The 16,626-nt window shown below is 41.8% G+C and overlaps 1 protein-coding gene across 1 annotated transcript in view; it reads right to left on the bottom strand.

Moving 5' to 3' along the window:
- The window catches only part of stimate (STIM activating enhance), a 141,741-nt gene that overhangs the window by 74,210 nt on the left and 50,905 nt on the right, over positions 1-16,626 (bottom strand). Inside the window, exon 3 of the mRNA XM_060835268.1 lies at positions 1,439-1,534. Coding sequence (XP_060691251.1) covers positions 1,439-1,534 — 96 coding nt within the window. The remainder of the gene's footprint in view (positions 1-1,438; positions 1,535-16,626) is intronic.

Below are 16,626 nucleotides of genomic sequence, written 5' to 3'. Positions count from 1 at the left end.
TGAAACAGTGCATGTTCAAATGCAACAGGATATGGACAAATATCCCCACTTAGGCTGACAAGTAACACTTGTGCCACATAAATGTCAGGCAAATACTATATCCAATAAGAGACAATCTAACCACTGTCCCTTGTTATTCATGGTGTTACCAGCACTGAATCCCCCACTATCAACATCCTAAAGGGGTACAATTGACTAGAAACTCAACTGAACGTGCCACTTAAACACAATGGCAACAACAGGTCAGAGGCTAGGAATATCGCAGCAAATAACTCATTTGCCAACTCCTGAAAGTTTGTTCACCATCTACAAGGCACAAAACAGGAGCGTGATGGAATACTCTCCACTAGTATGGATGTCTGTTTGGCACCATTAGGGCAAAGCAGCCCACTTGATTGGTACCACTTCTACAAGCACTGATTCCCTCCAGCACCGATGCTCAATAGCAGCAGCGTGTACTATCTACAAGATGCACTGCAGAAATTCACCAAAGATTCACCTTCCAAACCCATGACTACTTCCATTTAGAAGGACAAGGGCAGCAGATACATGGGAAGACCACCACCTGCAACTGCCCCATCAAGGCTCTTATCCTGGACTTGGAAATATATCGCTGTACCTTCAATGATGTTGGGTCAAAATCCTGAAATTCCCTCACTAATGGCATTGTGGGTCTACTTAAGACATGGACTGCAGCAGTTCAAGAAAGCAGCTCACTACCACCTTCTCAAGGGCAACAGGGCAGAAGCAATAAATGCTGGCCCGCCAGCAACACCTATGTGCCAAAAATGAATTAGAAAAAGATGGCAGTGGTTGTTGGAAATCAGTCATCACAGCTCCAGGACAACTCCCCAGGAGTTCCTTTTCACCCACATAGACTCAACCACCTTCAGCTGCTTCAATAACATTCCCTCAATCATAACGTCAAAAATGGGATGTTCATTGCTAATTGTACCATGTTCAGTACCATTTAAGTCTCCTCAGATCAAAAAACTGTCCATGCTCAAATGCAGCAAGACCTGGACAATATTTAGGTTTAAGCAGACAATTCCAAGTAACATTTACACCTCAAAAGAGCCAGGCATTGATCATCTCCAACAAGAATGGGGAAGTTAATTATATCGCTCTAAAGACATTTAGACTGCACAGGCTCAGTGTCCTCCTTCTCTACTGTAATGAATGTAGGACTCCAGCTCTTTGACTGAGCATCTGGACACATGACAATGAGCTGCTAGTGGGTGGCAGTAAACAATGCTGTTCCTTTCATAAATAAATATCACCACAAATATTTGTGAATTTTAACAGTCATATTGTTAATTACAGTGAGCAGGGCCTGTAAGCACACTTGAATCAAAAGCATAGAAAACAGATTTATGTTGTTAAAAATGGCAACATAACACATCTAACAGATAAGTAGCATATAAATACCATTACTCACAATGAACATGGGTCCTCTTCAGTCAGGTCAGATAAATAAACATTGGCAAAATGGATAAAGAGCATCCCAATAGCCTGCTTGGAGGTGTCCAAGAACCTGCAATAGCACCAAACCTAAACATTATTTGAGAGATATTAATTAGTGCTTAGAAAATGAAATAAGGATTGTTGGAATTTTTTTTAAAAATTGCTACATGACCCCTAAATTACTGAGAATCAGAAGCCTTTATGTATTATGACCCTAATGTCTTCAATATCTCTAGTGGTCAGTGGTTCTCACTGAAAAGTCTGACAATTCTGTTTATTTCATTCAGCAGGTGGGATAAGGTCTGAGATACAAAAGCTGATGGTGCATTAAAGACACAGAGCAGCTCTTGAACACGGAGTCACAACTTACTGCTTGGGTGGAGTGGGGAAGCGGATGATAAACGGTGCAAATGTATGAACAAAATGTTTAAATTTGAGGATGCGTTCAATGAGGGAATTTGATTCAATGAGGAGCAGATGCCGTTATGGTAGTGGTCCAAGAGTGGAAACCAAGAATATCTATGCTCAAGAGCTGAAACCTAGAGACATCAATTAGGTGATCAGGTAGTTAATTAGGGAAGTTAACATTTTTTTTTTAAAATCCTTCTAAACTGTTGCAGTTGTTTAATCCAGAAAGATTAGAACTATATATTGTTGCAAGTTAAACTTCGTAATATAGCTACAGCTAATTAGTGAAGGATACTCTAAGCTTAACACTTAATTAGTTTACGAAAATAAAATAGAGATGGGAAGACAGATGATGTGTTCTTGCTGTAATATTTGGAAGAGGAAAAGTTACCGGGGAACATTAATGCTCATTAGTCACCAGAATTCAGTAAGGCATTTGACAAGGTTCCTAATGGGAGACTGGTTAGCAAGGTTCGATCTCATGGAATACAGCGAGAACTAGCCATTTGCATACAGGACTGGCTCAAAAGTAGAAGACAGAGTGGTGGTGGAGGGTTGTTTTTCAGACTGGAGGCTTGTGACCAGTGGAGTGCCACAAGGATCGGTACTAGGCCCTCTACTTTTTGTCATTTACATAAAAGATTTAGATGCAAGCATAAGAGGTACAGTTAGTAAGTTTGCAGAGGACATCAAAATTGGAGGTGTAGTGGACAGTGAAGAGGGTTACCTCAGATTATAACAGGATCTAGACCTGATGGGCCAATGGGCTGAGAAGTGGCAGATGGAGTTTAACTCAGATAAATGCGAGGTGCTGCATTTTAGGAAAGCAAATCTTAGCAGGACTTATACACTTAATGGTAAGGTCCTAGGGAGTGTTGCTGAACAAAGGGACCTTGGAGTGCAAGTTCATAGCTCCGTGAAAGTGGAGTCGCTGGTTGATAGGATAGTGCTTTCCTTTATTGGTCAAAGTATTGAGTACAGGAGTTGGGAGGTCATATTGCAGCTGTACAGGACGTTGGTTAGGCCACTGTTGGAATATTGTGTGCAATTCTGGTCTCCTTCCTATCGGAAAGATGTTGTGAAACTTGAAAGGGTTCAGAAAAGATTTACAAGGATGTTGCCTGGGTTGGAGGATCGGAGCTACAGGGAGAGGCTGAACAGGCTGGGGCTGTTTTCCCTGGAGCGTCAGAGGCTGAGGGGTGACCTTATAGAGGTTTACAAATTTATGAGGGGCATGGATAGGATAAATAGACAAAGTCTTTTTCCCGGGGTCAGGGAGTCCAGAACTAGAGGGCATAGGTTTAGGGTGAGAGGGGAAAGATATAAGAGACCTAAGGGGCAACTTTTTCACACAGAGGGCAGTACGTGTATGGAATGAGCTGCCAGAGGATGTGGTGGAGGCTGGTACAATTGCAACATTTAAGAGGCATTTGGATAGGTACATGAATAGGAAGGATTTGGAGGGATATGGGCCGGGTGCTGGCAGGTGGGACTAGATTGGGTTGGCATGGACGGATTGGACTGAAGGGTCTGTTTCCATGCTGTACATCTCTATGCCTCTATGACCCCTTCTAAACTAAGTGCTTTAGATTTGGTTTGGACATGGCTTGATGAATTCGTGGCCATGGGACTGATTCGGGGACAAAAGACATCTATCCAAAAGGAAATGGTTACATCTCAATAGGAGGGAGGATCAATGTCAACGTGGGGAAATTCACATAGATGGAAGGTTTGAATGAAAAAGAAAGGGAGAAATGTTATGTTATGGAGGAAGACAGCCGAATCAAATCAGCCGCCCTACCTCTGTATGCACTACAACGTAGAATTTAAACTTTCAAAGACCCTCAAAATGACACCAATGGCTCCTAACCAGACTTTTTGAATGACCAATTCCAAACTGTAAATAAATCAGTTCCAGACACCAGGTTTGTAGCTTAAACAAAAAAAACTTCACAATTAATTAACAATACAGTAACTTCAGCAGAGCAAAATTAAACAAAGTAATTGTCAATTGTTTAAATCCAATAATCTTTGTTTTCAGCCCCATTCACACAAAAATAGATATGGCTTGACGCATTTGTGACCATGGGACTGATTCGGGGACAAAATAAACCAAATAGACATTCTTTGGATGCTGCCTGACCTGCTTCTCTTGCTCTTTGGATGCTGCCTAATCTGCTGCGCTTTTCCAGCAACACATTTTCAGCTCTGATCTCCAGCATCTGCAGTCCTCACTTTCTCCTCAAACCAAATAGACAGCCAAACAAACAATTAAGAGTTTTTTTTCAAATAACAAAACTGGCCAGATTACTGAAGTGGTTTCCACAATGCATTGTCCTACACACATGAATGATTGTTTCATTGATTTTTTTTGAAGATGACCCCGTCACCTTTTCAGTTAATTGAGCAAAATTCAGTAATACTTATAACTTAATTTCTATCCTCTAAACTTCCAAAAATTGGTAATGGGAGGCTAGGTATGGAACTTTCAAATTTTTATGCTGCAACATCAATGGCCAAACTCCTCTCCCAGGAACGAAAACCAGTATAAATTCTCCAATCCTTCCCTCTATTTGACCATCCTGTTCCCCTCCCCAGCTACAGGCGAATTCCAATTACTCTGGCGTGGGCCCATCAATTGATTCTTGAACATACACTGAACTTCCTTTGTTACTTTGGTCTGTTTCTCTAGGTTTTGTTTGTTTGGGTCTGAATATCTCTTCATCCATATCATGTTCATTAATGTAGTATACCTAAGTGTATCTTTACAAACTTCTATTTTCTGAGCAATCTCATTATATTTCTCTATTGATCGTCCTTTAGTTATGAAAATTTAGTGTCTAAATTCTCTTAAAATCTCTGAATTTTTTCAACTATTAGTAGGCAGTTCATTTTGGATTATCCATTTCTATATAATATATTTTTATTAAGAAAAAATAGATTTTTAAATATAACAAATACAAAACAATGCAATTCAAAACAGTACAAAACTAAACCCAAATAATAAAAAAATTCCCCAACCCACCCTCCTATATAGAGAAGTATAAAATTAAAAAAACCTAAACTAGCTATTTAACGAACTCAATAAATACCTAACAACAAACAAATAATAGTAATAACTCAGCCCAGCCAAACAAAACACTCATACATTCACAGTTCCTCCTCCCTGGATATTGGATTCATGAAACACAATCGTTATGGCTATATAAAAGCCCTTGTTATTGTGGCAGATAAATCTGTGTCCAGGTATTTCAAAAAGGGTTGCCATGTCTTGTAAAAATTCTCAGTTTTGTCGTGAACCATATTTGTGAGAAAATCCACGGGAATATGCTCCATAACAATCTTCCGCCAACCCGACAGGCCTGGGGGGTTTTCTGATATCCAACCTAGCAAGATATTCTTCCTTGCACAGAATGTAAGAATATTGGAAAGTTTTGCCTTATGTGAGTCTGCAGGAAATACAATGGGTAGGCTCAAAAGGAGCAAAATAGGGCCCTTCTCCACCCCTACACCTAAAATCCTCTCCATTGCACCCACCACAGCGCTCCAATATGTTTGAAACCTGTCACAAGACCAAAGACAATGGGTAAGAGTACCCATACAGACCTTGCACTTGGGGCATGCTGAAGATACCCCTGGTTTAAATTTTGACAAACGGTCTGGGGCTAAGTGGTCCCTGTGGAGAATCTTCAACTGTAAAGCATGGATCCTATTGCAAATTGATATCTTCCTTGCATTCTCCCAAATATCCTCCCATGCGTCTGAAGAAATTTCAACACCCAGCTCTCTTTCCCACATCTTGCAGAGTCGATCAGACTCATCTGAGGTGGCACCCCCCCCAATTGGTGTTATAGAGTACTGACAGAGAGTGTGCTCTTAGCCCTTAGGACCCCTCTTTCTATGTCAGATTTGTAGGGGTCAAAAGTGTGTTTTTTTTAAATAAAATCCCTAACTTGAAAAAAAACCAAAGAGGTTTCTATTAGGTAACTCGTATTTCCGTACTAACCGATTGAAGGACATCATCGCATTGCCCTCAAATAAATCACTCATGCAAGATATACCCCTAGCTACCCAACGTTTAAATCCTGAATCTATCATATCTGGTTGAAACCTCGGCATACCCACTAAAGGTGTAAACAAAGATGTTCTGCCAATATTACCTTCCCTCTACCGAATTGCCCTCCACGCTTTAACAGTATTCATGATCATTGGGTTATGGCAATATTCCCTAACTGTCCTCACCTTGTCCAAAAACAGCAAACTGGTAAGGGAGCACCTTGCCTGGGAGACTTCGATATCTAGCCATATTGAAAGAGGGTCCCCACAAACCCAATAACTTACGTAGGTCAAAAGCAAGCTTAATTGGTAATTTTTAATGTCCGAAGCTCTACTCCCCCCCAATCTGAGAGGCAACTGCAGTTTGGCTAATTTAATGACGGGCCGTTTACAGTGCCGGATAAAGGAGCTGAACCAACTGTTCAATCTCCTGAGTGTTTGTTTATTGAAAATCGGGGGAGCGTCCATATAGGGTATAGCAAACGAGGGAGAATAGTCATCTTAACAAGTGCTATCCGACCCAACCATGAGACTGGAAGTGCCTCCCATCTTTGGAGATCTTGTTTAATTTTTTCAAATAATTGAGTAAAATTGGCTTTGAACAGCCAATCCAGAACTGGAGTAACGAATTTGCCCAAAGACACAAAACCCCCCTGTGACCACCCAAATGGGAATCTATAGTCACTCTCAAGAGCCAACTCTTTCGTAAGACCACCCATAGGCATAGCCTCTGATTTAGCAAAACTAATCTTAAAGTCTGGTTGAAGATTTGTAGCTCGGGTGTCCGTTGTTGTGGTTCTGTTCGCCGAGCTGGAAGTTTTTGCTGCAAACGTTTCGTTCCCTGGCTAGGGAACATCATCAGTGCTATTGGAGTCTCCTGTGAAGCTTTGCTTTGATGTTTCTTCCGGTATTTATAGTGGTTTGTTCTTGCCGCTTCCGGGTGTCAGTTTCAGCTGTAGTAGTTTGTATCCCTATTCCTAGTAGTAGTAGGGATGTAGTACTATCCCTAGTAGCCATACACTCAGACAACCAGGAACATGAATTTGACTGGGAAAACACTACCATCATAGGACAAGCCAGACAGAGAACAGCCAGGGAATTCCTAGAGGCATGGCATTCATCCACAAACTCCATTAACAGACACATGGACCTGGACCCAATATACAAACCACTACAGCTGAAACTGACACCCGGAAGCGGCAAGAACATCCATCAACAGACACATCAACCTGGACCCCACATACAAACTACTACAGCTGAAACTGACACCCGGAAGCGGCAAGAACAAACCACTATAAATACCGGAAGAAACATCAAAGCAGCGCTTCACAGGAGGCTCCAATAGCACTGATGATGTTCCCTAGCCAGGGAACGAAACGTTTGCAGCAAAAACTTCCAGCTCGGCGAACAGAACCACAACAAAACTAATCTTATACCCTGAAAAAGCGCCAAACGCATGAATGCATTGTATCAGGCAAGGCACTGAAACTGCTGGATTTGTCAAGAAAATTAGAACATCATCTGCATACAGCGTGATCTTAAGTAATTTTGACCTCACTTCTGGAGCGGATATATTGAGATCCCCACGAAAGGCCTCTGTCAATGGTTCAATCGCCAATGTAAAAAGTAATGGTGAAAGGGGACAGCCCTGCCGGCTGCCCCTAGAAATTTTAAAATTGCTTGATCGTACTCCGTTGGTAATGACTGCAGCCAGAGGTACACTGTAGAGAACCTTTACCCATCTTATGAAAACTTCGCCCAGACCAAACCGGTCTAGAGTATGTAAAAGGTACAGCCACTCAACTTGGTCAAATGCCTTCTCTGCATCTAAAGAAATCACCAATCCCTGTATTGACTGTTGTTGGCATGCCTGAATTACGTTAAGCAGCCTCCTAACGTTATTCGAGGATCTGCGACCCTTTATGAAGCCAGTCTGATCCTCTTTAATAATAGAAGGTAACACAGTCTCCAGCCTTAACACAAGAGCCTTAGAAAGGATCTTAAAGTCCACATTAAGAGCGAGATGGGCCTGTATGAAGCACATTCTTCCGGATCCTTCCCTTTTATAAGGATAAGTGAAATATTGGCCTCTCAGAGATGGTGGGAGACAAACATGACTGTATGAATCATTAAACATATTCAGCATCGGGCCTGACAGTATACTTATAAATTCCTTATAGAATTCACTGGGAAGTCCATCAGGACCGGGCGCCTTTCCACTCTGAAGCTGCCTCACGGCTTCCTGCACTTCTTGCTCTGATAATGCGGCATTGAGAAAGGACTGTTGTTCGGGAGTCACACCCGGGAGCTTCAGATCTCTAAAAAAGGATTCCATTTTGGCCTACCCCTCCTCACAATTCTCAGACTGATATAATTTAGAGTGGAATCTCTGGAACGCCACATTAACCTTTTTAGAATCACGTTAGGTTCCCAGACCCATCCCTAATCGCTGTAATGGTTTGTGGGGCACTTCCCTTTCTGCTGCAAATGTGTTGCTGATCAAAGCACAGCAGGCCAGGCAGCATCTCAGGAATAGAGAATTCGACGTTTCGAGCATAAGCCCTTCATCAGGGCTTATGCTCGAAACGTCGAATTCTCTATTCCTGAGATGCTGCCTGGCCTGCTGTGCTTTGACCAGCAACACATTTGCAGCTGTGATCTCCAGCATCTGCAGACCTCATTTTTTACTCGAAGACTTCCCTTTCTGGCAAGGTATGCTAAGTATTTGCTTGGCTTGTCACCATGCTCGTATAACCTTTGCTTTGCAAAAGCCAGCTCCTTCTTTGCTGTCTGCATGAGCATGGAATTTAGTCCAGACCGCAGTGCTGTAATCCTCTGTAGTTTGACCAACGAGGATCTGTCAAAATAGGCCTTCTCAGCTGCCTTCAACCATGCTTCAAGGAGATGTTGCTGCTCACCCTTCTGCCGCTTCCTACTTGTGGAATATGAAATAACTAACCCTCTGGCATAAGCTTTGGCAGTTTCCCAGAGAACAGATGAGCTATCAACCGAGCCTATGTTGATGTCTAGGAATGCCCGAAATTCCCTAGAGAAATACTCCACAAACTTGCTGTCCATGAGAATAAAGGGGTCCATTCACCAGTACCTTGAATCTGCTGTAACATCCTTAATTTTAACCATGAGGTACACACTGGAGCATGATCAGGGATGGCAATATTACCAATCGTACAAGATGCCACCAGATCCAGGGTTACCGCAGGGGTCAGAAAAAAATCAATCCTCGTGTGACATCTGTGCGGATTAGAGAAAAATATGAAATCCCTACCCGTAGGGTGGAGACACCTTCAGTCCCCCACCAATCCTAATTCCCCACACAAACCCAATTACTGTTTAGTTTGTGCAGAGGGTATCGAGGGACCTTTAGGCAACCTGTCTACTGTGGCGTCCATGAGACAGTTAAAATCTTCCCCTATAATGATGTACCCAAGACTTGAGACTTATCAGTTTAGAAAAAGCATCTACCAAGAATTTAAGAGGATGAGCTGGGGGACAATAAACATTTAAAATGCCATATTCTTCCCCATTTATCAAGGCTTTAAGAATTACAAACCTCCCATATGTGTCTTTAACACATTCCAACAATTTAAATGAGAGATTTTTCCTCACCAATATAGCCACTCCCCTACTTCTGGTATTAAATAATGAAAAATAAACTCTGTCAAAGCCATTCTGCTGTAATTTCAGATGCTCCTTGTCATCCAAATGTGTCTCCTGTAACAAAGCAATATCCACCTTCTCCTTTCTAAGACTCAAGAGTACCTTATTCCTCTTAATTGGCGAGTGACTTCCCTTGATATTACAGGTACGCCATTTAATCAAATCATTAGCCATAATCTTCTGCAATTACATTTAAATTCCAGAGAGGAGGAACCCGAACCACAAATTGCTGAGCCTTAGTGTCGTATGATCCACCAAATATAAAAACTACATAAACTAAAACCACTACATTTAACAAACATACAAAATTATTAAAAACAAAAAACAACAAAAACCAGAAAACAAACCAGCATATAAAGTGCCAATAGCGCTGAGTAGGGGAACTCACCCCCTGCCCGGAGGGGGCAATTACCTGTCCCGAACTCCCCATAAATAGGCATCTAACCATCTCAACCACCTTCACTTCTCCCAGCTACAGCCACATCGCAAGCACAAGCTAAAAAGAATAATCACCCCATAGAATATGAATAGGAATTTTAAAAAAACATTCTTTTATAAAAAAAGGGAGAATAAATACCCCACCCATTCTTTGGTATATCCTAACTTAGAAATTTAAAATGTACATCTTAACCACCGCCAGACATAGTTTGAACCAAATTATTATCAATAGAGGTAAAAAAAGGGGAAAAACAAAGTTCCAACCGTATTTCCTCCATTTCATTTACAGATAAACGCATACCCAAGCAACAATATTTATATATACTACAATTGTTTAACTTAGGTTAGTTTGTCCCCAAAGTCTCTTGCCTTCTCCGATGTGTCAAAGAGATGCATGGATCTATCCAAGGTGATCCGAAGCACTGCCGGATATCTTGGAGTACGAATCCCAAGCTCCTTCAACCTTCTCTTGACACCATCATACGATTTTCCTTTCTAGATCACCTCCGCTGAAAAGTCCTGGAAAAACATGATCTTAGACCCCTCGTAAATTAGGGCCTCCATAACTCTCTCCTTATCCCGGTGATGATGGAACCGCACCAGGAAAGGACGAGGGCATTGACCCAGACCCAACCTCCGTGCTGCGACCCGGTGAGCCCTCTCTATCTTCAATCCTCTCATGCCAGTCTTCAAGTCAAGGAATTTCGGAAGCCAATCTTCAACAAATTCCGCAGGCCTCTCACCTTCTTTACCCTCGGGCAGACTGATGATCCAAATGTTTTTTCTCCTGCCCGTTTTCAAGATCATCCACTTGGTCACGCAAATTACGAACCTGCGTCATCAGGGCTTGGATCTCTTCCTTGAATGAACTGGCATCAGCTTCCACCACTGTGATCCTTTGCTCCATCCTCTTCTCCAGATCTCCTAGCTGCTGCTCATGCTTCTGCAGCATGAGACAGACTGGAGCCAGCTTATCTTCAATCTGTTTCCCCAACATCTCGCAAGATTTCGAGAGCTGGTTCACCAGGTCCTGGAGAGTAATCTGCTCTGTGGCTGCTGCAGGCTGAGCTGCAGGCCCAGCCTCAGATGCTCCTCCTCCCTTTTTAGGCATTTCTGGACAGCTGAAAGTACAGGTAAGTCAATTGTTAAATGTTTCTTGGGGCTCCACAATCTTTCCAACGCCCCAAGAAATCCTGATGACCTGGGTTGGGTGGGTTAAAGGTCCGTCCTGCTTCTGCTGCGATGCGAAGCTCTGCAGTATGATCTTCTCAGATCGCCGCCATCTTAGATCCCCCGGATTTATCCATTTCTACTTGGTTCCCATTCTTCTGTCCTCCTCTACTACATCTGCAACTTGACGTGAAAGTGCCGGTGTTGAATTGTTCACCTGGCGAAGGAGCTATGCTCCAAAAGTTTGTGGTTTCAAATAAACCTGTTCAACTATAACCTGGTGTCACATGACTTTTAACTTTATCCACCTGAGTCCAACACTGGCACCTGATGAAGAAGCAGCGCTCAGAAAGCTTGCGATTTTAAATAAAACTGGTTAGACTATAACCTGGTTTTGAGAAACTTCTGACTACTTGACACACCTGTACATTCATATCTTCTCTACAGTAGGCTGTTTCAACATGTTCACATGACAATCAATTCTTTTTCCTTGATCAGGAGTATCAATTAACTCTTGTTATCTGATTAACTCATAACTACCTGGTAGGGATTGCTGAATTTTGCTTTTAGTGGATCACCTCTTAAGGCAACAGTACCAACTTTAGCACCTGCTGTGAAGTTTCTAGCCACTCTTACTTTGTTTTGGGAAGGTTTCACATGTAGCATTGCACAGTAATATGCTTCTGTTAACCTTTTGAGAATTTTGGACTTTAACATTGAAAATTCTTTTTTTTTGACTTAATAGCTTATCTCCAATCAGTTTTAATAGTTTTTCTTCTCACAGCCACAAACTAATATGAATGGGCCAAAGCCAGTAGTTTTGTTTGGAGAAGCCCTGGTTGCAAATCGAAGAAATCTAACCTTTTGCCCAATTCCTTTGGACACTCATAGCAAGAGGCTTTGACCATAGTTTTGAGAATCTGGTGATATCTCTCAAAGCACTTTGGGTCTGCAGATGGCACGTAGTCTATTTCATTTGATTAATCTCCAAACTATTGATATCCTGAAAAGGTTTTGACATAATATTTGATCGTTGGTCAGACTGTACTTCCATTGGTAGACCATAACAAGTGAAAAATAGTTTTCTTGTAACCATCTTAGCTCTGATTAATCTTAAAGAAATAACATTTGGAATTACAGTAGTCATATCTCTAATGGTAAGGATGTATTCATTTCTGGTTTCCATTTTAGGTAATGGTCCTATACAATCATTAGTACATGACTGAATGGTTTCTCAAAAACTGCATTAGAAATCAGGAGTTTTGATTTAATCACATATTGAGATTTACCAACAACTTGTTGAGGGTAACGTGTTTTATAAAAAATGTAGTTAAACTTACAAATCACACGATACCAGGTTATAGTCCAACAGGTTTAATTGGAAGCACTAGGTTTCAGAGTGCCGCTCCTTCAACCACCTGAAGGAGCAGCGCTCCAAAAGCTAGTGCTTCCAATTAAACCTGTTGGACTATAATCTGGTGCTGTGTGATTTGTAACTTTGTACACCCCAGTCCAACACTGGTATCTCCAAATCATGGTTGTTAAACTTGAAAGGGTGCAGAAAAAATTTATTGGGATGTTGCCAGGGTTGGAGGGTTTGAGCTCATGGAGAGGCTGAATAGGCTGAGACTATTTTCCCTGGAACGTTGGAGGCTGAAGGGTGACCTTATAGAGGTTTATAAAATCATGAGGGGCATGAATAACGTGAATAGCTAAGGTGCTTTCCCTGGGATATGGGAATCCAAAACTAGAGGGCATAGGTTTAAGGGGAAAGGGGAAACAATTTAAAAGGGACCTAAGTGGCAAACATTTCCACATAAACTGTGGTGTGTGTATGGAAAGAGCTGCCAGAGGAAATGATGGGGGCTGGTACAATCACAACATTTAAAAGGCATCTGGATATATACATAAATAGGAAGGGCTTTGAGGGATATGGGTCAAATGCTGGCAAACAGGACTAGATTAATTTAGGATATCTGGTTGGCATAGATGGGTTGGACTAAATGGTCTGTTTCTGTGCTGTACATACTCTATTACTCTATCTTCCTACAACAACTAGGTGGGCACTACTACTTAATGTACAACCAATCATACTTCATCTGTGGATCTATAAGGGTGCTTCCACTTCCTCATTTGCATTCCATTCTTAAAGATTAAAACACTCCAGAACTCCTTCAGCCTCTACTTCAGCATGAGCTGACTGTACTTTATTTAATTCACAATGTGCTTTTTGTGATTCAAACACCGACTCTACACTAATCCCATCTGTCTGTAAATGTTTCCTATCCCTCTATTCCCTGCCTGTTCATCTCTCCATCTAAATGCCTCTTAAATGCTCTCATTCCACCTTCCTGGTACCTTCCTGGCAGCATGTTGCAGACTCTTAAAAAGCTTGCTTTACACATCTCCTATAAACTTTACCCCGCTCACCTTAAACCCATGCTCCCTATTTGACATTTCCAACCGGGGAAAAAAACTTTCTCTATCTATCCTCACCGTAATGACCTCCTCAGGTGACAGACACGTGCTGCAACTGACAGGGTACCCTTCATTGTTCAGTACTTCTCAGGGGCTGAAAAATTACGCCATGTTCTTCGTGACCTGCAACACATTATCAATGAGGATGAGCACCTCACCAAGACCTTCCTCACACCTCCATTACTTGCCTTTAAACAAGCACCAAACCTCAAACAGATCATTGTTCGTAGCAAACTGCCCGGCTCTCAGGACAACTCCATACAACCCTGTCACAGTGGAAGCTGCAAGACGTGTCAGATTGTGGACATAGATACCACTATTACGCATGGGAACACCTCCCACCTTGTACATGGCAGGTACTCATGTGACTCAGCCAACATTGTCTATCTTATACATTACAGGCAAGGATGCCCGGAGGCATGGCACATTGGGGAAACCGAGCAAAGGCTACAACAACAGATGAATGGGCACCGCACAACAATCAACCGACAGGAGGGTTCCCTCTCAGTTGGGGAACACTTCAGTGGTCCTGGACATTCAGCCTCGGACCTTCGGGTGACCATCCTCCAAGGTGGACTTCGGGACAGGCAGCAGAGGAAAGTGGCCGAGCAGAGGCTGATAGCTAAGTTCGGTACCCATAGGGAGGGCCTCAACCGGGACCCTGGGTTCATGTCACATTACAGGTGATCACCATTGCACTACACACACACACACACACACACACACACACACACACACACACACACACACCCTCACAGACTTAAGACACTCTGCACTCACTACACACACTCTTTCTCACACTCACAACCCCCACCCCAGACACACACACAGACAAAGACCCACATGCACACATATTTGTGGGGTGAATTTGTACTTGCAGAGTTACATTGCACTTTTCTCAAAAACTGCATACATTCATGTAAAACTCCGAGCTCAAAAACTGCATGAATTTATGTAAAACTCTGATTCTAATCTAAAAAGTGAGATAACAATCTAAACATCAGGTTATAGACAGAGAACACAGGGGGCTAACACTTTCAACATATTTTCCAGCTATCACCATTGTTAACAGCTAACCCGAGAAGGCAACTTTAAAAAAAAGGTTTTGTGATTTACATATGAAAGAAGTGAAACTATCACTGTATTCTAACAAATGAAAGGCTTAACAGACAATCAATTTTTCAATGTATAATTTCAGTTACATCACACTGCAAATTTTTGCTATAAATTCTGTGTTACGATCGAGCCCTCCACAATCACCTGATGAAGGAGCGTCGCTCCGAAAGCTAGTGTGCTTCCAATTAAACCTGTTGGACTATAACCTGGTGTTGTGATTTTTTAAAAAACTTTGTACATCCCAGTCCAACACTGGCATCTCCAAATCATATCCTCTCCTTGCCTCTCAAAATTTTATACACTTCTATCAGGTTATCCCTCAACCTCTGACACTCTTGTGAAAACAATCTCAGTTTGTCCAGCCTCTCCTTATAATTAATATAATCAAATACAAGCAATTTATAGCAAATCTCTTTTGTACTCTCTCCAAAACTGACGCAGCCTTCCTATGGTGTGGAGATCAGACTTACACACAATTATCTTTATTTTTCAGGACAGTTTCAGCTACCTTTGTTCATGATGTCACGTTAACGCTCGATTGATTGGTTACTCCACTCAGAGAAAATACCAGGAACCTGTTCAGTCTCTTGAATCTCCTTCGGCCATTCTGCAATTATGGGAGAAGCTACTACCTTTAGTCCTGCCAAATCATTCCCTATTAAGGGAGCACACTTTCGCTTGGGTAATGTCTTTATTACTCCAATAATTACTTTGCCTGGTAACAAACCACATTTCAGTTGTACTTTTATATAATGGAACCAGAATATATTCATCAGTCCCAGTTATTAATACTTTGGCTGTCCGTGAACTTTGGAGGGGAAATCAAGTTTTTCTCCAGTAAAAAGGATTGTGTTGCCTCTGTAACTCTTCGTATTGTTTTGGGTTTAATTATCTCACCTTACCTGCAGTTACAGTCACACCTGTGGTATTATCATTGTGTTCCCTTCTCGGATTCATTTTAACTCGTAAAAGTCTCATGGGTTTACCTCAACTTCTAGTATTCTGAATGCATAATCAGCTATGGAAAGGCTGGATAAGTTTGGGTTGATTTCTTCGGAACAGAGAAGTTTGAGTGGGGACCTGATATAGGTGAATAGAAAGCAGCTATTCCCCTTAGTTGAAGAATCAATGAGGCATAATTTTAAAATGAACGACAGGAGGTTTAGAGGGGAATTGAGGAACAATTTTCACCCAGATGATGGTGGGTAGGGTTTGGGAGCTGGAAGGCAGTGCCTTGAAAAGTACTTGAGGCAGGAAATCTCAACCTTTAAAAATATCTGGACGAGCAACTAACGTGTCATAGCATCCATGGCTACGGGTCTACTGCAAGTAAGTGGGACTAATGTAGTTTGTAAAGTAATTTTGGCAGTTCAGACTCAATAGGCTGAATGCCCTCTTCTGTACTGTACAATTCAAGCCCAACATACTACAATAGAAACATTTAAACTTCCAAACATCAGCTCCACCCTCAGTAATTCCTTTTTTAATCTGAGCAGGAATCCCCTATTGTCTATTCTCTGTACTGATTACCTGCCTTCATTTTACTTTCTCACTTCCTTATTTTCATCAAACTTCTGGGGGTGACAGGAAAAACAAAAGTGTTTATGCATCCGTTCATATTCATTAGCCATTATAGCTGCCTGTCCTGCCATTGCTACCCTTGGGAGTTCTATATTTGAGTTCTGATTACAGAGGCTCAAATTTGTCTAAAAGAATCATTTCCCTGACAGCATTGCAAGTATTCTCAGTCATCAACGGTCTTATTCACCTATCAAAATTATTTTACTTAACTCTCTGAAGCTCAAAACAAGTTTGGAG

This window comes from Hemiscyllium ocellatum, chromosome 14, assembly GCF_020745735.1.
Source record: "Hemiscyllium ocellatum isolate sHemOce1 chromosome 14, sHemOce1.pat.X.cur, whole genome shotgun sequence".
Lineage (NCBI taxonomy): Eukaryota > Metazoa > Chordata > Chondrichthyes > Orectolobiformes > Hemiscylliidae > Hemiscyllium > Hemiscyllium ocellatum.
Note: the sequence above shows the minus strand (reverse complement) of the source record. Positions and strands in the feature narration are given on the sequence as shown.